Genomic DNA, 25,979 nt, shown 5'->3' with positions numbered 1-25,979 from the left:
CTCCACGCTATTGTGGTTAAAAAAAAAAAAATCGCACAGAAGTGTTGTTATATGATAAATTATACCCTTGTATTTTTAGACATTTTAGAAAATAAAATATTGTGAAAGCTTTTTTTGGCTTTCGGTTGGTGTGAATGAAATCAAAGTTTTTCTTCTGCTGCTCCCCAATGGCATGTCGCTTTTTTCAAGACGTTCTTTAATGTAGTATACCGTATATTTTCTCTGGAAGGAATTTTGCAGCGTCTTGCATTTTTGCTTGGTCTATGTTGCGATTTGAATGTGTATGTGTAAATATATGAGACACATAATATGCACCCAATGACGGTTTGTCCCTTAATCCTTAAAGCATTTTCCTTTAAACTGTTTTGAAAGACGTATTATTAAAGTCTCGTTGATAGCTGGAAAGTTGTTTGGCACTCATTCTCCACCTCTCTCCTTTTGTCTTTTTGTTTCAGACATCACTCGCCACCAGATTTGCACAGGAGGCCTTTGGGAAGCAGTACAAACAAACCATTGGTCTGGATTTCTTTCTGAAGAGAATTAGCCTTCCAGGTGAGACACCTTTGTAATCGTTCGGAGACGTGTGTGTTGCACGAGTGTGCACTGGCGCTCTGCCGATTTGTAATTCTAATAAAACACTGATGATAATGCACAGCGAATGCTTAAAACACAACAGACTGTGTTAACTGCGAGAGGCTGTTTGAATTCTGTATATCTGCCTTAAGATTTTAGATCTTGTGTTTACTTACAATTATGAGGGGTGAGTAGAATATTAATAGAAAAGTTAATGAAGGTCCGACAAAAAGGCTTGCTGTTCACCAACGCTTTTATTTTTATGTTTTCCTGTTCTGCCATTTCCAGGCAACTTTTATCCATCAGGTAAACTCAGGAGCTGAATGTGTCTTTTCTGGGAGCTCCTCATTGTAGAGTGTCTGTCATTTCTCAGGCTTATTCACTTTGAAAGGTCTTCTCTCCAGAGCAAACAGCACACACTCCCTCTCTTCTTTTTGAGTTGGGTTGGAGGGGGGTTCCACAAGGCCAATGGACAGGTTATGTCCAAACGGGCGAGCCTTGCTCATAATTCTGTGGGCACGGTACAGAGTAAATACATTAACATTTTATATCCATAACGCTGATCCCCCAAGATCAACTGATCTTTGTCCTGCACCACATAAAACATTGATGTTCCTATTTGTTTAGGTTGAGCACGCAAAAATAAAGCCACACTTTGTTTCCCCTTTAGATCTGTAAAATAAATGTTTATTGACGAATGCTATATTTAGACGAAAGCACTCCGTTTTTACTTCCTACCATATGAAATGGGGATTTTCAGCATTTTAAATGGCATTTCTTGAGCTCTGCCAAAGCCTAAGCTCCAGAAATCTGCAAAGTGGCTCCATTCTTTCATTACTAATAAAACAACATTAAGCGAGGGCAAATTAAGTGCTAAAAGTAAAAGTTATGCTGATTTGTGACTTGGCTGAAGGATTCTATTTTGATTTTGTGTCAGTTTCAGCTTATGAGACTTAGGAGAACTAAACCCCCAAAAATGTTGTGGTGGAGTCGGGATGAAAAGAGCCAACCATAAGCATAGGCTGGACTCGGCTCCTTAATACGAGCTCGAACAAACGCTATTGATCGTGTGACTTCTCTTTCCAGTAAGTTTCTTTCCTGAAGTAATCACAGATCTTTTCAGCGTTAAATTGTAAGCTTTGTTTGAATATAGTGTACATATGTCTGTGTCACTGGGGCAGCAACAACACTGGGTTCAACAGCGGACTTGTTAAATGGCCCGTTTTCTGGGGAATTGGGTGTTGATGAGCTGATGAAGAGGAGGGTGGCTGTACGAGCTGGGTGGTCCCAAACTTTGTTAGGACCCCCACCTTGCCTTGTATTGGAGAGGTTGTGTGGTTCTCTGGGTCTCTATGGGGCTGTAAGGGTCTTTTGCAGCAGGGGGGAGAGTAGCCTATAGCCAGCGTTGGCCCCTCTCACCATGAAGGCCCAGCTTGTCAAACTTAATGTACATTTTCCAACGTAGGGAGAGGTGAGGCGAGGCCGACTGGCACACAACAGCCTCCTCTGTGTGTGCTTTTTATAACAATACCTCTTCCAGATGTCCCTGCCAAACCAGTGAGGTACAGGCGGTGAAGGGGATTGAGTAGAGGTGAAATTTACTTGATAAATCCTGTCAGAGTTCAGCCTTCGGAAGCTTTTATCCCGCATCACCTTCAAGACACTGGTTTTTCTTACCTTGTTATCAGTTTTTAAGGTTTGTCTGCAGTTTTCACTTTTTCCAAAGTGCGAGTTGAAAAATGTCAGCCCTGCAGAGTCAGCATGAATCTTTGAAACACAAATAAAGCTAGTGTCTGAGCACAGTGGATGGGTGGGGATGGCTCTTTAAGACACCAGGGAGCCATTATTCATCACACTTCTCAATGTAGCTTTACATTGACACTGTATAGTCTAGATCAAGTGACTGTAACCCTCAGCGTTTCCTTCCCGTGCCTTAAAAAGGGGACCTGTGAAGGGTTTGAGTCGTCCAGCCGTGTCCACTGTGTATGCTCAGCTCCCCATTGCTCCTGGGCCTTCATCACACCAACATAAACTCCTCACTGTCTGGTCCTCCCTCCTCCTCTTTTTTTGACTTTTTTTTTCAACCACCCCTTTCATTTTCCAGAGGAAGAAAATATTTATTTGGATTTGGTTTTTGTGCCCGTCTTTCTCTCTCCCCCTCTCATCCACTCCTCCTTTCTCTTTCCACAGGCATAAGGACAACAGTCTTCTTTTCCTCTTATTTTCTGTTTAATTATTGCTATTTTCCTTAACAGCACATAATTCTCTTCACTTTCCTTACTTGGCAGGTTATGGCACAATGCAAACAGCTCTTCCTAGACTAATAAGAAGTCTTTTTTTTTTTTTTTTTACTGCCAGTGTATTAAGAATGTTTAAATTAGAGGGTAAGCGTACCTATTTCATCTCCCCTCAATCTCTGGGCTGGATATTCTTGGATGTGAGGTGTAGGTGATCTGCCAATTCAAGAGCGCTAAGCATGAAAGATTAATCGCTGATTTATTGTTTCCATTATGTATATCAACAATGTTGACTTTTATTATAGAAATCGCTCACCCAAAAATACAGGCTCCAGTTACAGCTTACTTATCATTTCCACAGGATCTTGAGCTTTGTTAAAACAAACAAGTTAACAAGGAAAAAGGAAATACAACATCTGGAGCAGAAACCCACAAATTGAAGCATTATCATTTTTTTATTTGTGTTTTTTGACTGGTTAGCAGACAAAAGCATTTTAGGAAATGAAAGTGTGAATGTAAACTCTAAAAGCCTCTTTGCTTCCCTTATAGAGTAGACCTTTGTATTTTTTGTCATTTAAATGTCAGTTTTTTCTAATATTGGAATTTTTATGTTTTTTCTCTTTACCACAGGCAATTTGAACGTCACCCTGCAGGTGTGGGACATAGGAGGCCAAACATTAGGAGGGAAAATGCTGGATAAATACGTATATGGAGCTCATGTAAGGGCGCACAGAGAACCAGCTTTTTATTCTATATAACAAACATGTAGACATCTCTATTTGTGCTGCCACTTCCTCTCTGGGAACTTAAGCCCTCTAACATGAAGAGAAAAAAAAACTCAGGAAGGAAAGAAATTTGTAAATCTGCAAACCAAATGTTAATACATGATTTGTCACATTGGAGAATAAAGTCATGGGAAGCACAGGAAGAATTAGTTTCCAGTTTGGTAATATCCATGTATTGGTGACTCTGTGCATGCTTATTATTACAGTCTCAGCAGTCATTCAAAGCCTGCCACTCCCTCCCTGTGGAGGGAAATCATAATAAACTGTCATTTGGATTCATAGTGAAGTGCAGCAGGTCAGTGGAGCTTTAAAAAAATCCCTGTATCTCTAGTTTTCACAGAGCTGCCAGACTTGGGTGGTTAAACTGAGAAATGTTGATAATACTGTAGGTCAACACTGTGAGCAATAAGTATAGCTGTAACCACACAGGAGTTGCAATTATATTACAAATGCAAGTAATTTGACTTATTTTGTAGGCTAAGTAACTTCCAGTGTTTTGATAATATTTGCCTCATATGCAAAAAAGCTGACGTGACTAAATGATCTGTTGACTCTCACCTTTTATTTAATGCTTGTCCACTGGAAAATTTTACACTCTGTTGATTAACGTGACAGCCGAGCTTTGTACAAACACGACAATTTGTGTCGGTGCTTACCGGTTTATGCTCCGCAACTTAAGTGCCCGCAGGTAGCTGTGTTGTTTTTCAGCAGATGACACACTCTTTCACCTTTAGATCATATCTTGTTTGAAAAGCCTAATTCTAAAACCAGTACTGAAGCTCTAAAAACATGCCAGCAGTATGAGAATACAGTTTTGTAATATTTATCCTTAGAACCTGGATAAACGGTTGAGGATTCTTTTTCATTTCAGAAATCTATTTGGCTTAATTAAAGTCAATTTTTTTCTCTTAATGTTTGCTCTAATATTATCTCTGTCTTCTTCCTTCGTGAGCAACATCGTGTGCATCACACCGCCCCATTACGGCACTCTGCTTTGGGAGTTTGTCATTAGCGAAGTGTAGAAGTTTCACACCTTTTGTTCGGCACTGTGCGTCCTGTAATCAATCATGGCTGTTCAGAGAGGCTCGCTGTAATTGTCAAGAGGGGTAAGCTGTCGTCGCCGACCATGCGTGTTGTGACAGTGCGTGTCCGTTGGACAAAAAGCAACAGACACCCCTCCAGTCATGTTGCATCATGCAGTAAACGTAGAGACATTTACTCTGTCTCATGTTCATTTCCACCCCTTTTGAAAAGGCGAAGCCTTGTGTAGTTAGAGATAGTTGACTCATGCGATTATTATTTGTCTTGTACTGTGCAAGCACCTCTTGTATCTGTTTGCTTTTTGATTAATTTATGTGTTCATGTAAACAGCTCCTTCTGGCCTGAGTGTTTAACCAAACACGGCTCTTGTATTGTTGCATGACTGTTTCTGTCGTGCAGCGAGGGTTTAGGATTATGGAGGGAGGAGAAAAAATGTCTGGAAGCAGACAACCTTCATTCATTAGCTCAGACAGCAGATAACCAAACCCGACCTCCATTCTGCAGTGAATCTGCAGTATGCTTACACAACTGCAAGTAATTTATGTGCAAATCACTATTTTCATAATAAAAAAAGATCCTCAGCTTCGTTTTGGTTTCATGATAGTACTAAAGTTATGTTTGAGTGAATGAGTGTGACCCCTACTCTAAGAAGAGGAGCAGTGCCACCTACTGTTGCCTTCCTGGCTCAATTTTATTCATGAATGTGACTATGTGGGTCAAAAATCAGTAACTGCCTCCCACTTGATTCCCTCAGAATCAGCTGATTATTTTTTTTTTCTCGGTCCAGCTACTTGTCATATATTAAAATTAAAATGCCATGCAGAATTAAGATTATTTTCAAAATCACAGCCCCTTGAAGTACATATTGATCAGTTAACATTTTTTGTTAAATGTCCCCCACCTATCCCCTTAAAAGTTTACCTAAAATACACTTTTTTACAAAGTTGTCCTCAGAAAATAGCTAAAGCTTTGCAGCATCTTTGTAATTGAAACTGTGATATATCCTACAATATTATTGCTCAGTGTTGACTATAAAAAAAATGTGGTGAAAAAAAATGTATTTGGCTTTTAAAAAAAAATATAATTAGTATTTGCATCTTTAAACGGCACCAGATTTGAACCAGCCCCTGTATACTTCAAGAGCTGGTCATTTTGAAAATATGTACAGTATTGGAGAGTAGGCAGGTAAAATTTTGCAGATTTGACTGACTTTTTCCAGGATGACCCTTGTGGTAGAAAATAATCAGTATACATCTGTTATAATTGTGAACTGCTGAAATGGGTGTGATAGCATTAACACTGTTTGCCTCCTCTTTGTCCAATACAGGGGGTTCTACTGGTATACGATATCACCAACTACCAGAGCTTCGAGAATCTAGAGGATTGGTTTAGCATGGTCAAGAAGGCCAACGAGGAGTCTGATATTCAGCCAGTTATCTCATTGGTAGGCAATAAAAGTAAGTATTGCACAAACAAAAAATAAAATACACACAAAAAAATACCATAGACACAGACTATGAGAATGATTACACTGCTTTGAAAGAACTTTATTATTTGTAGAATTTTTATTTCAGAAGCTGCATATGAAATTAGGTTATTACAGGTTTTTGTTTGAGTATTTTACCCTGATGCATTTTTCATCTGAGTGCCTGTGTTTGTGTGGAGGAGTGCATACGTGATGGTAGCAGACATGTTTGTTAGAGCACCAGATAACTGATTGGTGTGATAAGAGAGCGAAGTTTGAGAGCGATGGGAATGCTGATGTTTGTGAACTCCTGGGCGTGACTGATGATGATTTAATATGGGCCAGCGGACCCAGGCTACCGCTTATCTGCACCCCTTTCCCTCCCAGCCAGTCCCCGTGTGCCCCCCTCACCCATCCCACAGTCTGATTCTGCTCTCCTGTCCCGAGTCGGTTAAGGTGAGGGACTGGATGTTAACCAGACGGCTCTTTTCCTATTAGCCTGCACCCATCCCAGCATCTCCAAAATAAAGACCAATAATGATGACTCTTTTAAACATCCCCGTGACAGATGTGGAGTCATGGCTGCCGTTGTGTTATTTTAAAGCGAGGCGTCACTGTGTGTGTGTGTGTTATGGTGACTGTCCACCTTCCCAGGCAATGATGAACTGTCAACAGAGCGGTGCCTACACACAGGAAACTCGCTAATGTTACTCAGCGGAGATCATAGGTCACGGTTTAATTCGTCTGTCTAGAGCAGATTCTCTTGTCTTCACATCCGTTGCGTTTTCTAATGCCCCGGCTTTAACAGTGGGCGCCTCTGTATTTAGGCTAGAGTTTGGGATGTACTGGTGAGTGTGTGTACTGTAATACTTAAGTAGTGTACATCCCGCTGTCAGGCTCCTCATCCACGTCCCCCCACACCCACCACCACCACCCCCACAGTTACTTTACCTCTAATGGCTCTAATGCTGAGAATGGTCCATGTGTGTTTTTTCTGTTCCTACACACTGAAAAAAAGAAAAACACAATCCCACACAGATTGCCCCACTAGGAGCAATCAATTACTTTGCGAGAGTAAGAATCCCCGAACCCTCCCATGGTGTCCGTTTTCTTTATTTTATTTTTTTCCAGGGTGCTCAGCAAAGTTAGTCTAGATATTCTTTTAATCTATTTTGCAAAACATCTACTGTTTTGTAGTACTGTGGCTCTTCCCTCTTCCAATTTTAATACTTTAACAGTATTGTGAGCATATGAAAACATAGCATTCTTTGGCGAGCAGAGTTTAGATGGCTTTTGAATAGTTCCCATGATGTTGGGCTGAATGAGGCAGCATGTTTGTGACAACCAAAATAGAAGTACAGACATAACAAGGAGCTTATAAAAACACTACAGATTTATGTCTCTGTGATGTCTTAGGGGGAGATTGTGGTGTTTCACCACTCAGACATTTTTAGTGGTTCCACTTAGATTAACTTAAGGTGAACAGTGGCTGTGGTAATACTTACTTTAGTGCCTGGTTACTGCTGAAAGAATATTCAGATAAAAAAAAAAATCCTTAAATATGCTAAAATAGCTTTAACAGTATTATAACAAGTTGATTTTAATACTAATAAAAGTCAACATGCATGCCTTAGTCAAATAATACTGTGTTTGGCTTATTGACAGCTACTATATACTGAGCTTTAAAAGCCAGTACTACTACTATTCCTGCCTTCTACTCTAATTTGAACACTGTCTTCTTTTCCCCGTGTACGGTAATTGAGCCGTCGAAGCAGACAGGTTCATTAGTGATGCTGTCCCCTCCTCTCCTTACCCTGGCCTGACTGCCCTCCTGTGCCATGTCGCTGCTGGGAAACAGCCTTTCCTTTCTTTGGCTTTGAATGACCAGCTAGGGTTAAGTGTACTTGTTAAGCATCAGTATGCTGCACCCCATAACCCTCAACCTGCTGCCCAGAGTTTTATGTCAAATAATGGCACCACTTGTAACAATTCAGAGAGGGAGCCCATGAAATGTTTTATTGAGGGCTCACATATGTGCACAGAATTATTTATGCAGTTGCATGCACACACATGCACTTAGGTGAAAGAACACACTTGTCGAATTTCTGGGAAAACATTGGTAATGGAAGAATCCTAAGCTCTTGGTCTGTCTAAACACACTATAATGTTTATTACAGTGCATCCTCATGTAATACCGTATGGTACACAGGAACCTCTCAAGAGATATGTTGGCCTGTTATGCGGTCATCCCTTCCAACACTTGAATGTTTCATTTTTAGTGAAGTAATAAGTGCTGTGTGTTTTGAAAGCGCTCCAGATGATAAATTCTCCCTCTTTTTGCTTCAGCTGCGATGAGCTTGTTTGTGACTGTTTTCTTTTTACATGAGAGTTTTTATGAAATCTGTGATTTAAAAAAACAAAAGTACAAAACTGTGGCACACTTTTAGCAGCACTGATCCATATTTTTGCATCTTAATGAGAGCTTTTAAAATTCTCATATAGTGCTGTTGTGTTGAAATAGCTGACATTACTGTTCAAAATTAGTACCCATATTTCTTTGTAGGCATTAAGTCTGTATCGTTTATCAAACCAATTTGTTTTTATTAAGTAGGGATCACAGGACCTTGGCTCCCTCCCCACCCATCACCGTTCCCATTGCCAGTGCTCTTTCCCTCAGGAACTCCACAGCATCCATCATTGACTTGTACAGCCCTTATTTGGGTGACTTAAATGGGTTCAGTTCTCTTAACCTTGCCTCATCACTCATGGGTTTTTGCTCTGAGGTTCTAACACTGTTCATTGCTGATCCACTCAGGCCTGCCCTGGGAAACATCTCTTCTGCAAGAAGATAAGGTCCCCGCATGAATGGAATCTAACCCTACCTGCTTTTTTCTTGTGTTCTGTTTCTTTCTGCCCCCGTCTTTCTTTTCTAAGCCCTTATCTTGTTCCATCTCTCAAACATACTTGTGCCTTCATTTTCAGCCCTGTGCAAACACTGACTCTTTCAATTAAACACACTTATACCTACAAGTCCTCTTATCTCTCACATGTGTAGACCAACACCTCCGCTGTAGCTGCCTTTGGTTACTGTAATGTCTTTTCATTGGCTTTGCGTTTCTGTTGTGTTTAACAACACACATGTGTTTGCTTTCTGCACGCTACGACAGATCTCACTGCATACCATTACCCGTTGCACTTCCCTCTCCCCGGTTTTCCATCCAACCATATGAAAGTTAAAGTGAAACATGGATCTTTCCTTACTCTGGATTCTCTTGAAGCAGGTCCTTACCCAACAACATTGTTGGTCTTAAGCTGTTAGCCCTCTTGGGTAGGCCTCGGGTGGAGTTGTAGCCTCCCCCTCCACAGCTCTCTCTCTCTCTCACCTCTGTCACCTCCTTGCCCCTGTAAAGCTGCCACAGTTCCTGTCTGTTCAGTGTAGGCCTGCACGTTTCTTAATAGAGAGATGCTCAGAAGTCCAGGAGTGCAGAGGAGCTCAATGCGCTTCTGTTTTTGGTTTAGCTCAAAAATGTTTTTCCTGGCTCAACCCACTCATACTTAGGTCCTCTTACAACAAACTAAAAGGTCCTAATTGCCCCCAAGGGAAAGGTTTAGCCACAATAGACATGTGGTCGGACAAAAGCCCAGTACTCTTACCCCGGCACCCTCACCCCTCCCCAGACAGGAGGGATGAACACGTCAGCAGTGTCTGTTTTGCACTGTGGGTAGCATGACCACAGGTTCGACGCTGTAAAACATTATATATACAGAATATAGACCCAGTTAGGCACGGTGTATGGTTGGATAGACATCTGGAATGTTTACAGTTTACAGCAAATCCAGTGTTTCCTGTTTCTCTTCACATTTTATTTAAGGTAAAGGGTCAAACGAGATGTGTGTATCAAATTGTCTCTATAACCACACTCACTGTAGCCTGCTGTCTGGCTGTGAGTCTGGAAAAGATGTGAAACCGAATCAGGTTACAAGATTTAGATATAGAGAGAGATGAATGAAGGATTACAGCTGAATTACACTGTGGTTCATAATCCAGTGTAAAATCGCAATTGCAGACACAGTGATTAAAAGATACTTAAGTTCTTTTTTTCACAGTCTTACCGACACAGAACTTAATTAAGTAAATGGTAAAATTTAATTGTAACAGCTTTTGACCCAGCTTTGGTCCCTGCACTCGTCTTTTGACTCTCATGCCTGTTGAAACATGGAAAGTCCTCATTCATTTTAGCCATCCATAAAGCAAATATTGTTGCACATGCAGTAGATGATCAGTCTTCGAATACCTTCTTGTGTGGTAAGTCACGGGCCATTTGACTTGCACAGAACAGCTTAGCCACCTGACCGGAGTGCAGCCTGGAACCCTCATCACACTCAGGCTATACTTTATTTCTTCACTGCTCCACAACATTGATATGGAGGAATTCCTGGAAGAGGCCTTGCTGACACAGGATTAGGTAAATAACTGACTGATGCAGATCCAGGGGCATATTTTATAAATGTATGTGAAATATCAACACAGTTTTTCCCTCCGTTTTTGCTAAATTTACTTTTTAGTGGTGTGAAATATTACATCACAGTCTTTGCACTCTGCTTCTGCTTCACGTTTCAAGTTTGTTCAGGCAGTTGTGAGCAGAACTCTCTTTCCATGTTATGATTCATTGCTGTGGCATGATGTTGAATATGAAGGCCAATCTAATGCATCACTGCTCACAGGAAGATTTTATAAATATGAATAGTGGTATAGTGAGCAACATATACAATTAAGAAGGCTCCCCTGTGCTCTGTTTAATTGTTATAGCTCATAGTTACGCTGTCGGCTCACAGAGGCATGTATTACTGCCCTCTCGTAAAAGTCCACTTAGTTTAACAGCGACAGGAGAGCTTGGAGGACATGGCCAGTGAAACCCTGGGCAGCGACTTGTGCGGTCGGCTCAGAACTGGGCCTTTTGTCCGCTTTTCATGAGTCCTGGGAGCCCGTTAACCCAGCCGGCAAGGCTCTCGGCCTCATGTTTTACTGTTGCAGTGACAGGCCGGCACTCCAGCCCTCGGCCTGCGTGCAGAGCTACCGCTGGACACTCTCTGTTTTTCATTCTCTGACCGAGGGGGAAGACCATATTGTTTTACTAGCTGCTTTGGAGTACCTGATTATGTTTTCAAGTGTGAATGCATGTGTGCATATGAGTGTGTCTGCACATCGTTTCATGAAGGACGATCAAATGACAAGATGAGCTGTGATCAATGAGCTGTCGACAGAACACTTCTGACCTAGTGGAAAGCGAGTCCCCTGATGGTCCTGGCCCGTTTCAGGCCACCGGGGCTGGGGCGCCCCTGCACAAAGAGCGCTCTGTCTCTGTCAGGATTCCCCCGAGGAATCCTGCACAGGCCCCGCTCACCTCGACAACACCCGGCTACGAACAGCACTCCATCTGTCTGTACTCACTCAGAAAAGTCATGATAATATTATTAACTTACCTCAGTGCTTTAATATACTGATAATTATTTCCAATTATCCTACCACACATTTAGATTCAGCTGTACAGTGTCCAAAGCCAGCAATAAATCGCAGAAATATTGTGTTTTCTATGCTGTAATAGGTATTAAGCTGATAAATTTAAATATTGAAGTACTTTGGCACTAAAATGAGATGTTTCAGGCTTTAAAAACATAAACAACAACAATTATAAACAATATCTACACTGTTCAGGTTTTAATGAAATGTATAGCAGTGCTGTTACTTGCCTCCTGAATGACTGCATAGTGTTTAAAGAATAAAGAAAACAGTCATGCATTATACTGTATTTCTGAAAAAGAAACGGGGGACAAGCCAGCAGTTTTTTGGAAGTAAAAAAGTAGTTATTGTTGCTTTTACGTCATATTGCATATATATATATATAAATATGTGTGTATATATGTAATGCAGGTACAGAACTATCACACCCTTCATATTTCAAACCCTCAGTTTTTATGAGCTCTCTTTGAGTCATGTAAACCAGTTGGACCCAATCATTTAAATGCTTCACATAAATTCAACTAGTTATGCTGTTTTATTAGCCACTCGTGGTATGTATGAAAGTTAAATCGGCGTCTAATTCAATCAAACATCACGTGGAATGATTTATTATACTTTTACTGACCTTTTTAAACTGGTAAACGTTTTTCTAAATCTTGTACAAGAAAATTTACGGGTAAATAAAATACCTCGTGCGATTAATCTTTACCTGTTCGCCTATCAGACTCCTGCAGTTTAATATTAATAGTGATATTTGACTATCCTTTAACTTTCTGTTATTTTTTGTGGCTTTTTTAAGTGGAAGTAGTGGAATATGCAGTATATGCTTTAGAGTGTTTTTGAATGCAAGTGTGACAGTGGAAGTTTTGACCACTGGTGGCACTGGTGAGCATTGTTTAATTGTGCAGCCATAAACACAGGGGCAATGTAGAGGATATCTGATGGCCTAAAAACAAAGCAGTCAAGAAGCAGAATGCAAAAAGGTTTCACAAAAGTTGTAAGGAGTAAAAAGCCGTGTGTAATCCTCAAATGTCTATAGGGTATGGCATACTCGGATAGCATTTTAATTATTTTAAGAGCAATTGCCAGTGTGGGTTCCCTCTGGGTACCCCAGGTTTCTCCCACAGCCCAAAGACATACTTGTTAGGGTAATTGGCGATTCCAAATTGGCCGTAGGTGTAAATGCGAGCGCAAATGGCGATCTTTCCAGAGTGTTCCCCAACTCTCACCCCATGACAGGTGGGATGGGATCCAGTCCCACTGAGACCCTGAATTGGATAAGCAGAAGCAAACTGATGGTAGATGGACAAATAACATAGCAGATCAGCATCAGCCAACACAGGTGTACAGCACAAAGCTCAATTTTACTTGAGAGAGTTTAATTTAATAACAAACCTTTGCTGTACTTGGCAAAGAATAACATATATGAAAATGTTGTTGAGGGCTTTGAGTAAAGTTTTGGTGTGCATATGCAGAGGATGCCAGAAACCTATAAGAACAGCACTGCTCTTTTGTCATTTTAAGGGTAAAGTAACAGTTGAGGCTAGCAAAACCCTATTAAATGTCAGTACTGCAGAATAGTCTTGGGATGTTTTTAAAGTTAGTGGTGCATGGAGAACAATTTGCCCAGACAGTTGTAAGTCATTTCATTAGGATCTGGACTTAGTTTGATATTTCTTACCCTCACTATACAGTCTGAATCGATTCATGGTCAGCGAGGGTAAGCTGAGGCAAATCCTTTTAACAGGGTCTTAAAGCCATAGCGTGAGGTAATGTTGGAAGTGATAGGTTCTCCCCTGGGGTTGATTAGGCTCAGTCCTGTAACTTTCACTTAATGGGATATGACCCCTCAGAGCCCCAAGTCTCTGAAAACACACGCATGCCTGGCCATTATTACCACACACAGATACATAGACACACACTCACAGTTCACACATTCCACCCTCGGCCCTCATGCTCCCCAACGCACGACTGCTGTTTAGTTTAAAACGAGGCCGTCGGCAATTAACTGTGTTATGCCAAGCTTATTCTCTGGCTGTTTCTCGTTGGATAAACTGTTCCAATTGGTCCCCAGCAGCCGGCTGAGGCAAACAGTAAGTAGGTGTCTCTGTTATCACAACGTGGTTTTAAAAAGGCCTGAGAGGATTAGACAGTGTAGTGTAGGATTTCAGGCTGGTTAGCCAACGCAGACCTTTTAGGTGATTGTTTTGCCTTGGCAGCATGTGTCGGTGAACTCCAACAATCAAGGAATCCCTCCTTGAATTATCACATTGTTCACATTTGGGTACAATGACAATAACCATACAGTGTCTCTTGAAGGTACTTGCCCAGCAACCTTTGTGGTCTGGTGTGTATTCTCATTGGCAAAGTGAGGGTTTAAAAGAAGAAAAAACTTTGCTTGGGGTGGTTAATGTTACCAAAGATGTTTTGAAAGAGATCTGGTACTTAACAGTATCATGTTAAACCAGCTAAAGTCACATATTATATGTGACAATTATCAGGTAAAACTAACTATTATGGGACAAAAAAAAGCAATCAAACTGACCTAATGTCTTGCAATATGTGGCTACACCGTGCTAATAATAACTTAAGCTGTTGCAAATGAAGCAAGACCGTATATGAAAGATGGAGGTAGCTGTGGGTCTGTTAAATTGAAAACCTTAAATTCGCATTCTTTGTAAAGGCGAACAGGGGATGACGACGAGATGCTCTAATTGTAATTTTCTTGGCTCATTATAATTTCTGGTTCTGATTTTCTTTCAAAGGATGGTAACTGACAGCATATACAGACAAAAATTAGCTAATAAAAAATGTATACTAAAAGCAATCATTCATTTTTACATTTTCCCCCTAAACATTAGCAAGTTACAGGATCTTTTTTCACTTAAACAAGTAAATACAAACCACCTTTTCTGGCACTTAACCCGCAACCACCAGCAGACATAGTTTACCTTACCAAATCAAAGCAGATGCAATAGAGTTGTACAACAAAACAAATGTCAGTTACTTACATCATTTTTCAGTATGTTTATATATTCACCAGATAACAGGACATTGACCCTTTTTCTCTTTTTCACTCATCTTGATAATTTTTCTCCTAACTGCTTTGGTCATTTCGCTGCCCATACTGAGGCTGGTGGATTGTGGTTGGCTGTAAGCTCTGGCTAGTTTTAGTTTTACCATTTTCCCTTTGTCACTTTCTTCAAACTGGACAGGTGATGTAAGTGTCTCAGACCGACTTATAATTGGTCTGAGGTAATATGTGAGACTGGACGGCCAGTGTGTGCTGAACACACTGAAAATCAGCCAGTACCGGCCCCTGGCTGGTTGATCATTGTCTTTCTATTTTTAAAAAGACTTGCAGTATAGAATTCAGTGGCAGAAAGTCTTTAGATCATCTTGCTGTATTACTACAAAATATACTTTTCTTATAAATTAGCTCCACTGTTATAAGTAAGAAGGGGATTATGTCTTTAGGTAGATGAGCATATTATTTCTTCCTTCAAAAGTTGCACAAGTTATGCTTACATGTTCAGTTGTTATTGGAGCAGTGTGTACAAAATGATCTGCTACAGGAGGTTGCTGTGTTTTCTCCAACATGACTTCACAACATTTTCACAATACACCTATTTGTGCTTTATTACTGACTCAAAGGGTACTTATAATTCAATGCAGAAAGAACCACCAGACACAGCTACAGCAAGCCATTATTCAATAGCCAACTGCCACAATGATCTGCTGGATAAGCTTCGAGATCTCAGCCTGGCTCCAGTCCCAGCCATGGGGATGTTGTAAGCAGCGTATGCGAAAGTGCAAGTGTGCCAGTAGAGCTGCGGTCTGTGCTAAAAACAAACTCTAGTTTTAAGTCACTCAAAGCAGTAAAGACGATATTAATTCATCACTAATGGCTTTTCAGTTTCTTCGTTTCATTGGCAGTTAATGTGTGATTGTCTTTTCAGGGAAGGTGACAGAGCAAATGGTACTGCTTTAAAAGCATTCTCTAGGCAGATCCATCCAAACAAAATCCAACCTCCTTACTAATTTCAAGTTTTTAAGTGACATAAAAAACCCCGCCAAGCCTGTCTGGTTTCAGGATGATCAGGTCTGCCAGTGAGTGGATTCTTTCCATGAAGGAGGAAAGCTGACATCCACATAGACACTAAATTGTGGAGGGGAACATCCATATTTTCTTCTCATTTGGTTGTGTTCCCATTTAATAGGTCACTGCAATAACAAACCAATTATTTACGGTAAAAGCCTAATTTATCCCCCAGATATTAATCTCTAACTGTTGTCTTGTAATTCACCCCAATGACAGGCAGACCTTTTAAATAAACACTGATGGTGACCACAGCGAGGGAGGGCCATCGCTCTTGACGAGTAATGATCCACTCACTATCTCTATGCTCTCGGAGGCCTAAACAGTTTATTTCGTGTTTGCAGTCACTTCCTCGGGGTTGTTAAGCTGATGTACAGTTTGACAGAAACAGAGGTAAACCAGATCATTGGAGAAAGATTCTTTTGACCTGATAAGTAGAAATGGGTACATTAGGGAGAAAAATGGAGCAAAACACTAAAACTGTGGGATTAGTCTTGTATTCACTCTACACAGACAGATGCTGAAAAATTATTTTGTGTGGGAAAGTGGGTCCTTTACCCTACAGTATTATTTTGTGACTTAAAGGAGCCATGAACCACTACTACCATATACAGAATTTAGGGTTACCTATTTGCTTATCTATCATTATGTATATTAAGTTAATATCACCACGTAGATGTTCCTTTTTTTAATCATACAACCCTTTAAAAAACAAAACAGCACTGGGTTCTGTGTAATATAAATATGCAATGCAATGATTTTCATATTAGATTTTTTCTTTATACATTAAGAGACTGGGATCTTCATGTCCCCACTGAAAACACAAATATTTTCAATAATGGAAACTACTGAAAACCATTGTCAGTGAACACAGGCTACGCTACACATATCTACATCCACATATCCTCATAGGCAAGTCATTTAAGATGGAGAGAAATTGGTCAAATTTTTTAATTATTTCGTTGAAAATCATTGACACTGTGTCCCAAAGGCTAAAGAGGAGAAGGCTAGTCATACTTGTTGTCTGACCATGTTGGTAGGGAGGAGCAGAGTGTACTTCAACATGTGAAATCTCCATAGGTGTCTACTTCTAAGCAAGATTAATGGATTAGCAAACTATTTTGAGCCTAAAGTCAGAGTTTTCAGAGTCACGAAGGTGGCTGTCTTTTAAATCACCATACTAACTGATGCTAAACACATAACTTGGTCCTCAGCAGGTTATGTTAAGTCTCTTGGAGTTCACCACTGTGACATAGATTCACTGAAGTATTTATTTACCTACTGAGATGTAACTACTGCATTCAGTTTGTGATGCAGAAAAAATGCAGAAAAATGTTTAAGTTTGGCCCTAGTCTTACGTCTCTATTCCATTACTATTACATCCATGTTTTATGGTTATATTTCTAAATTTTCTTTATAAATCTCTGTCACTTGTTCTTCTGTTAATAGCTGAGATTGGAGTAAGTAGTGCTCAGTTGATTGATGTTATGCAGAAGAAGAAATGATGCATCATACACCCCCTCTTTATCTGAGCGGACACAGAACATGAACCAGAAAGAGTAATATCCAAAATTGGTAACCACCATGATGATACCTGTAATCTCTGAGTTGAATTTTGCTTGGTAGTAGCAGTAGCACCCCCAGTAGTACCCCCCTCAGAGTGATTATACTTGGTGAGGAGCTTTGTATTCTACCAGAATCCAGGGAGGGTGTTGCCTATTTCAGCATGATGATGTAGAACCACAATCTGTACATATCTCATAGCAGGGGTGGCCAACTCCAGGCCTCGAGAGTCAGTGTCCTGCAGGTTTTACATGTTTCCTTGATCTATCACAGCTGATTTAAATGGCTAAATTGCCTACTCAACGGCTGTTTCTCAATTCTCGGGCACGCTGTGATACGTACTCGCTTCTCGGTGAGTACGCATCGCCGAGAACGCACGGAGCACGCATCGCCGAGAACGCGAGCGGACTCGTGGGCCGTTTCTCAATTCTCGGCACGCGAGCACGGACTCGTGATTTGTACAGTCGGAACACCAGCGCACGTGATGATGTCACAGGTCCGGAGTTTTACTGCCGTCCCCTCTTAATTTAACTGTGAGTAACATGTTATGAAGCTTAACTGTAATCACAGCCAAACCGGTTTACTCAGGAACAAATAAAACACTGAAATAAACCAAACATTAACATTTAGAAGTGATCTAAGTGACTTATATATCATTTTTAACCTCAGTAGTGAAACCTCTATTAATAAAAAGAACTATCGAACTAATCATGACCCAGGGTGATATCTAAAACCTGCAGGACACCGGACCTCGAGGCCTGGAGTTGCCCACCCCTGGTAGAGGGAAATAAAAGGGTACAGGTGCTAACGTGGCCAACATTTGAAAAAATCTAGCGAATTATAAATCAAAAAGTACAACAAAGGAGGAGCCAAACTGTTTAGCAGCTCCAATCATATTCTAAAACCAAAAGGCATACCATTTTGCTTTCAGAACTACAGTGAGTGATCTCACTGGTGTTAGTGAAACAAAATGGAATAATTGCAACATGTGTTTTTATCTAAATTTGATATCTAATTTTATACATTTATTAATCTAAATATCTAAAAGTTATTGAAAAAATGTCTTAAAGAGTTGTTTTCAGATAAAAATATGAAACATCTACAATTCTGCAATAGTTAGACAAAATGCAATGCTCATGCTAATGTGCCCAAGCAGTCCAGTCAGACATTAGGTTGTAAGTAGTAAATCTGCTGCCTGTACACTTTAACTGGCACTTAGACAATAGATTTCTGGCACTTAAACTACAATCCTTTGGCTTCAAAAGACATGAAGTGCCTTTATTTGTGTTTGCACATTAATGACAATTCTAATACCTTTAGAGATTAGTCTTTTGGTGCTTTGTCAGAAATTTTAATTTTCATGTAAGCACACCTGTTTCCAGGCATGCATCTGTGCTGTTTTCTGAATTTTCTTAGCAGCTACTCCCTTCCAGTTTTGACATCAGCTTGATGCGCACACCCACAGGCCAAATTAAGAAGCCTCACAAATTTGTACACCTTTTTCTTTACTTAGCAGTAACGTGTCTTCCACAGCTTCTGAGCCACTATGTTAATGTTGGTTAATCTGACTGTGACACATGATTGATAGCCTCTCCCAAGTGTGCAGGATCCAAAGGATTAGTAGTGTTTACTTCTAGTAGCATGCTGGGTACCTTGGCTGTAAATGACTGGAATTAATAACCTGCTGACGCCTATGAGACAGCTCTGTTTATGTACAGGGAGAGACATGACAGTCTGCCCTGGACATTGAGTAGTTGTAAAAGAGTCTGCCCTTGCCCAGAAAGGTTTGTGTTTATATGTCACTTATGACGATGCTAATATTCCTGTTAGCCTAAAATGATTCTTTCTAAATGTATTTTTTTGGCCTTTAGCATTTTTAGGTCATATGTCATGTGGCTCAGATATTAATAATACAGGATTAGTGCAGTGTTTACATTTCTCTCTCTCTCTCTCTGCTTCTGGCTTTATCCACACCTCCCTTCTTCCCTGTCACACACAGACACACACACGCACACACTAAGGGGCATGAGAACAGGGTAAATCCTTGACAACTTCAATGAAGCCTCACACAAAGACTAAAACTCGAGGGGGGGCGAGAGAAATGCAAAACCGTACAGTAGCCTGACCTCTTCCAGCTAACATAGACATGCATGCACCAGATACCGGGCGTGGCCACCTTCCTGCACAAAGCCAGAAATAAAGAACCAAGATAATGTTTTCAGCAACAAGACCCCTGGGTGACCTTCCTTATCGACCCCAGCATGACCCCATAGTGAGGAAGGAGAGAAGCAAAGCGCCCAGTATCACTATACAGGAGTTGAATGCACAGGGACATCACTACAATAGTGAAAAAAAGGAAGGCGCTGTCATTGTGTGCTCACAGTAAATCAGTGTGTAGGTGACAGTCCCAGATCTTGGGCCCTTGCACCCATCTTTACTTCCCGGTGCGCTCATAAGTCAAACGTCTTTCTCTGTCTGCACTCTCACTGTGATTGTAGCCTCAAGTCTTTGGTCATTCATGTATTGTTTCTTAAGTATTTCTCCACAGCTGGGCTGGTTTATCTGTTTCGGGTCAAATACAGGTTTGTGGCTTCAGGGTGCAACTGTACTCGGCTTAACGCTGAGGAATGTGTCGCATCCAGCTTCAATACCAGCTGGGAATGGAAGGTGATCATTTCCACTCTCAATGACTCCATCCATAAATTGAAAGTTAACGGCGATCATTGGACTATGCAGCTGGGTTTTGATAGCAACATAACAATTGAATTACGCTTTGTTTTTACATGCCTCTATGCGTGCCATCCTCGTACACTAGGCAGACCTCTTCTATCTTAACGCAAGTGTAAACAGTTATCTTTTTTGTTTATGCTCTGATATTTAACAGTTAAACCTGTGAGAGTGCTGTGTAACCATCGCATAAATCCATCTGTCTGTCTCTTGTAATTTTTCTCACGTCTTCGCTGTGTTTTGTCCACAGTCGACCTGGAGCACATGAGGACAGTGAAGTCTGATAAACACCAGCGCTTCTGCCAAGAGAACGGCCTCATCAGTCAGTTCGTATCGGCCAAGACAGGGGACTCGGTTAGTACCAGCCAGTTTTCAGTAGGTCCGAAATAAATTGGAAGTGGGTTTCATGAGATTCACCTTGTGTTATTTTTCTCTGAATTTCTTATTTCAGGTGTACCTTTGTTTTCAGAGATTGGCTGCTGAGATTCTGGGTGTAAAACTAAACAAAGCAGAGCTAGAGCAGTCACAGGTGAGCCGTGACAGCATCAAGGTTTGGCAGAAATTTTGCAACTATGTCTATGCAACGGTCTTCTAATCGTATATGGATAATTTGCTCTTAGTCTCATCAGTACTTCACCAGTCACCTAGCAATATGTGTAATGTTATGCCTGAACTTAAGCGAGGTCACAGGGAGTGCGTTAGGTCAATGGAGGTCACCACACACTGTATAGCACTTTTTGCTGTGTAAACATGATTTTGCTACGTCTGCCTCCTGTGATGGTATACCTGCCACTGACACTGCCCATCTGTAAATAGACCCACATTGACCACATTAATGCGTGAAGTCAGAGGTTAAAGGTAGGCAATTGTTGGGGTGAGAAGGTTAGGAGTGGCTGCCTGATTTATTAGTTTTATCTCCCACCGTTTTTTTGTTTTTTTTTGGACAAAACGGAGCCTCGGCTTGCCAGCCAGTCCATGATGCCCAGTAGTGGCAGCTGTAGGATTTACAAGGTCACCTCCCCCAGAGGCATTAATCCTGAGTGTGATATGACCGGCTGGAGCCACACTGGCTGGCTAGTGGTTGATGAGCCTGAGGGGCTACAGAGAGGTCAGGACCCCAGAGAAGGGAGAGCATGTAGGTGAAAGAGTGGCCAAATTCTCAAGCTCTGCTCCAATCAGCCAACACCACTGCTGACTAAGTGAAAATGACCACAGACTAATGTAGCTGTCCATCTGCTTTTGTATTTAACCCCCTCCCTTCATAGTTCTGTCAGTAAAGCAAAGTGCTTTAATCCAGGCTAATCAAGCTGTGTGGGTGGCTAGATCCACTGTCCACTCATAAAGAAGGGATGAGTAGTTGTCAGAAACACAAAACACAGCACAGCACTGCACTGCAGGGAAGAAAATACCTATATATTGTATAAGCAAAAGAAACTACTAAACATTTATTAAACTTCCTATAAAACCACTGAGTTAAAGGGACATTCCAGAAATTTACACATCTAGTGGATACTGTATGTGTTGTGATCTGAGATTCTGATTGATTATGAATAATCTAAGAATTAAGAATCTAATCAAATCATTATTTTCTCAATCTGTTGGTTTGCACTCACACGCAGCTCAGAATTTCTCGTAGCTGGTATTTTCAGATGTTTTGTCAGCGCAGTGGTCCAAAGTGTTTGTCAATTTGTGCAGGTTGGTCTGGAGGAATGTGTTTTACTTGGTCAATTTTTCATCTTAAAACAAAAACAAAGCGCAAGAAACAGTTCATAAATTTTCATAAAGACCAGTGTTGTAAATGGAAATTGGTGCAGAGAGAAGGCTTTCAGCAGGTCATGCCTCTGGGTGTAGCCGTGGGCGAGCAAAGTGTCATTATCAGCTGTCAGGTTTAGAGAGCTGAACACGAGGGTCATAACCCCCGACAGTATTATATCTGCCTGGCAGGCTTCTCCGTCATGGTCCTCTGTCTGTAAGATCAGATAGCGAAGTCACGGATCACTCACCGACTCCGACACCAGGTTTCGGCAGCTCGTTAATCAGTCAGCCAACCAGGGCCTGGTATTCAGCCATGTGGGCTCCTCGAAGGTGGTTAATCACCATAGGGTCCAATGGCCTTTTGCGCTATTGCCCTTTTCTATTGAATAAATGAATTATTTTTAGGGTTTGGACAAACCAGCAATTTAAAATGTCTCATCAGACATAAACTAGGATGAAGTGTACTGACATGGTATCGATCTCAATAATGAAAGCTTTGATTTTCAGTGTTTTAAGGTTTTTTCCTTTGTGTGTTTTAGCTTGTGTTTAATTAGAAAACTGGCTTAGCTCTGTGTGCTGTCTCCACTCTTTTTCTTCCTCATGTCTAGCACTCGCTGATTTAATCTTTCTCATTCACTCTTTACTTTGCTCAATGTCGCGTTTCACTCTCATCATAAGTGTGCTCTCTCATGATTTTGTAACTGTCTGTTTTTCTGTTTTGTTTTGTTTTCTATTCTTTTTCCCGTCTTCCGCTCATCAACTGCTCGATACACTGAACCTGCTCAGAGGATTGTGAAGGCTGAGCTGGTGGACTACCCACAGGACGAAGGTCCAATTAGTCAAGAGAACGCCCAGCAAAGCAAAATATGTTTGATTCAGTAACCGGAAGTATGTCTCTACAGTTACACAGATATATTCCCATAGATTTGTAGTTGTAGCAACTATTAGTAATAGAGGTTATGTTTTACCTGTGGTTCAGAGTTTAACTCTACAAAGTAGAGGAATCAAATTAAAAAGACACATCCTCTGTAGTAGTGTTATTTTTTTTGTCCACTTTGGGATTCTAAGCTATGTGTGTTTTGGTCCGTGTGTGATGTAATGAGAAAAACCTCAAAACCATGTAACAGATATGACTCCATTCTGACCTTCATCTGCTTCCTGTCAGATTCAGGGCATGGGTGCACAAACATTTTGACCAATGTCTTCAGTCATAGCATGGACTTTGAGCCCATGTCAAGAAATGTTAAAGAAACAGTTTGGGAGATATCTCAGTAAACCAACGAGATGAGAACGTCCATACAACTTATGTCTGTGCATGACTCTGCGGCCAGTAATGGGACAGCTTAGACAGACATACAGAGTTTTTAAAATTTTTTTCCCTGTATCTGTATTTGTGAATCTAAGTTATTCAGACTAAGAGATTAGATGTTTCTCCTGATTATGGTTTTTGGGCTAAATTAAGCTAGTCTGCTGCTGGCTGTGGCTTTGAATTTATAGTCAAGATATAAAAGTCTTATCAGTCTTTTCATTCAAAGCTGCATGAAAGCAAACACTTCTGTTTCTCAAGATCTCATTCACTGTGTCTTTTATCGCACTTTTTAGCAGTTTGCAACTCTTTAATAGGTGAGACTTAATTTAATCTGTGGCCTGACTGGAGGTTTCTGGTATTTCAAAGGAATTGTTGTTGCAGCTTTTAAACTAAAAAGACGCCTTTCCATCTTTTACAGCGTGTGGTGAAGGCAGACATTGTGAACTACAGTCAGGACACTGTAGCCAGGACAGTCAACCCCCCTCGCAGCTCCATGTGTGTGGTGCAGTGATCCCCTCCGAAACACACAAACACAGACACACACACAGACACACACACACACACACTCTCACACTCACACAAAGCTTGTTTACAGTGTTACTCTTTCCAGGTTTTTTTGATGACTGGATGAAAAGTGTTTCGCTTTGTGGGTGAGGAGAACAGACTGTGCGGTTTCGAGGCCTTGGCCTGTAGTTCAGATATTTAGCATGAATGATTTCATTGGTGGTTCACCAAAAAGGATATGGGACCTCACTTTTCTTTTTTTCAAGTTTACACGCAGCTATTCTTTCATTTCATCTTAGATTTATATTTAAAAATGACTCTTACATCCATTACTAGCTCTATGTTAGTGCAAAGCTGGTTATTCAGTCTGCTAGTTGAGAATATTTTTATACATATTTTCTTCTACCATTGCTGTAAGAGACGTTTGTTTAAACAGTAACACCTGTTTAATCTGTGGCTGTAACTACGACTGCAGGGTGGATTCAAGGAAAATGTTCACGGGACATAAACGGGGAAGATGAAAGGAAATGCGATTTTCTGATTTTGTTTTATGCCTGTGGTGCTCATCAGTTGAACAGAGGGGAAGTAGGTGTAAAAAATGTTTTAGCGAGTGGAGTGAAATGAATCTCTGCTTTCTTTTTGCCAAGTAAGGGCCTCCACTAGCAGTAATGTGATGTGAACTACCGTATGTTTTGTTATTTTTGCATAGACATATTTAAATTTTCAGTCTTAAATTAGGATTTACATTTCCCACTCTTTATTCTTCAGGAAACAAACGAACATACAAATGATTTCCCTCTGTTTAAATAGCGTCTCTTCTCCAGGTGTTCCTTGTAGAGTATATTATCCATTTTGAAAATATAGTTTTATATTTATGACTACAACTCATGTAATTTTGTTAGATGCTCCTTTGGTAAAGTGTTAATGACATTAGATGAATGTGACTGAAGAGGTTCTGAGTATGAAGTTGAGCATCAGCTAAGCTAAAATATACATTTTTATTAGATTTCTCTACATAGCCTTTTTCGACTGTCCGTTACAGAACAGAGGTTTGAATTGGAGAATGACTTTGATGCACAACAACCTGTTCTTTAGTTTCCGTGTCTGAGATACTACCAGATTTCTTTAAGTGGTCACAACTAAACAGCCATCATTTGTGTAATATGTGTATTTGTATATGAAAAGCTATCCCTGCTCCATTTCAAAGCAGCTTTCAATGATTAGAAATCATCACAAGGCATCATTGTAAATTCTGATCATGCTAAGAAGATGTACTCTTTAGAAATGAAAAAAATGTACAGTTAAAAGTGAATGTTTAGATATACAGTGACACATATTTGTGTTTTTAAATAAATGCTACATGGAAAAAGAAATGATTTGTGAAGCACATCTGTGGAAATGTAATATGTTTGTGATCTTTTCTGCTAATTAATCTTCTGTGTACTGCAAGACTTTGCAGATCTTGCCTGGAAAATGGGAAACAAATTTATTTAAGTTTTATTTAAATTTCTTTATGTAGTCATCAGGAATAGTTATTCCTGAAAGAGACTGAAAGCTCTTCTTTAGATTTTTGCTGCCTTTTGTTCTGTTCTGTCAAGAGGATCCCTCACTGCTTCAGTAATGTTGAAGTCTGTGCTCTGGGGAGGTCAAACCATGACTGATGGTGTTGCATTGGGCGTTTTTCTATCCACGTATGCGCTTAGTGCGCTGGAAATGTGTTTGGGTCATTGTCAGAAAAGCTTAGAAATGGAGCCATTGCCAGATGGTATTTCATGATGGATCAACATCTGATGGTACTTTTTTTGGTTCATAATTCCATCAATTTTGACAAGATCTCCAACATCACTGGCTGATATGCAGCCCCAAACCATGACAGAGCCTCTACAGAGCCTCCACCTGTCACCGCTGATTTTCAGCCCAGTTCTTGTGTAATTTGGCAAACCTCAGTGTTTTCTCCCTATTTGCCTCCCTTAAGAATAGCTTCTTGACAGGCACCCCTGCATTACGACAAGTTCTGATGACACTTCAGCGAACAGTAGATGGATCAACTGAAGGTCAGATGCACATCTTAAATTATTTCTCAAGTATTTGCTGGATTTTTTTCTCCTTTTTCTCTAAGGACATAAGTTTCAGATCAAGTTTTTTGACTTATAGCTTTTTGGGAGGGTGGCAAAATACAATTTAATGCCTGTCAAGCTGTTATATTTTTCATAGATTCTGCTAATTTCCAACAGATTGCTGGTAAACAAATTGTCCAAAGATACAATTTAAAATTACTTCTTTAGTAAGTTGTCTGTTATGTGTAGACACACCACTGATGCATGTCTTTAGTTACAGTTTTATGCTTTAAAAAACATTGCTCTGAGTGGTCAGGTACAAAGACTGAACTGATATTGAGTT

At 40.5% G+C, this 25,979-nt stretch overlaps 1 protein-coding gene across 4 annotated transcripts in view; it reads left to right on the top strand.

Moving 5' to 3' along the window:
- Positions 1–24,946, top strand: part of rab28 (RAB28, member RAS oncogene family) — a 31,992-nt gene extending 7,046 nt beyond the window's left edge. The window contains exons 2-8 of one of the 4 annotated variants that reach the window (XM_039620514.1): positions 456–552; positions 3,441–3,529; positions 5,964–6,093; positions 20,262–20,365; positions 20,481–20,540; positions 22,553–22,654; positions 23,494–24,946. In XM_039620514.1, the coding sequence (XP_039476448.1) occupies positions 456–552; positions 3,441–3,529; positions 5,964–6,093; positions 20,262–20,365; positions 20,481–20,540; positions 22,553–22,648 (576 nt within the window). In that variant the 3' untranslated portion in view covers positions 22,649–22,654; positions 23,494–24,946. Of the gene's footprint in view, positions 1–455; positions 553–3,440; positions 3,530–5,963; positions 6,094–20,261; positions 20,366–20,462; positions 20,541–22,552; positions 22,655–23,493 lie in introns of all 4 variants that reach the window. The other 3 variants (XM_031741500.2, XM_039620520.1, XM_031741499.2) reach the window with 3 other exon arrangements.
- Positions 24,947–25,979: the final 1,033 nt, after the last annotated feature.

The sequence above is a fragment of the Oreochromis aureus genome, linkage group 2, assembly GCF_013358895.1.
Source record: "Oreochromis aureus strain Israel breed Guangdong linkage group 2, ZZ_aureus, whole genome shotgun sequence".
NCBI lineage: Eukaryota > Metazoa > Chordata > Actinopteri > Cichliformes > Cichlidae > Oreochromis > Oreochromis aureus.
Note: the sequence above shows the minus strand (reverse complement) of the source record. Positions and strands in the feature narration are given on the sequence as shown.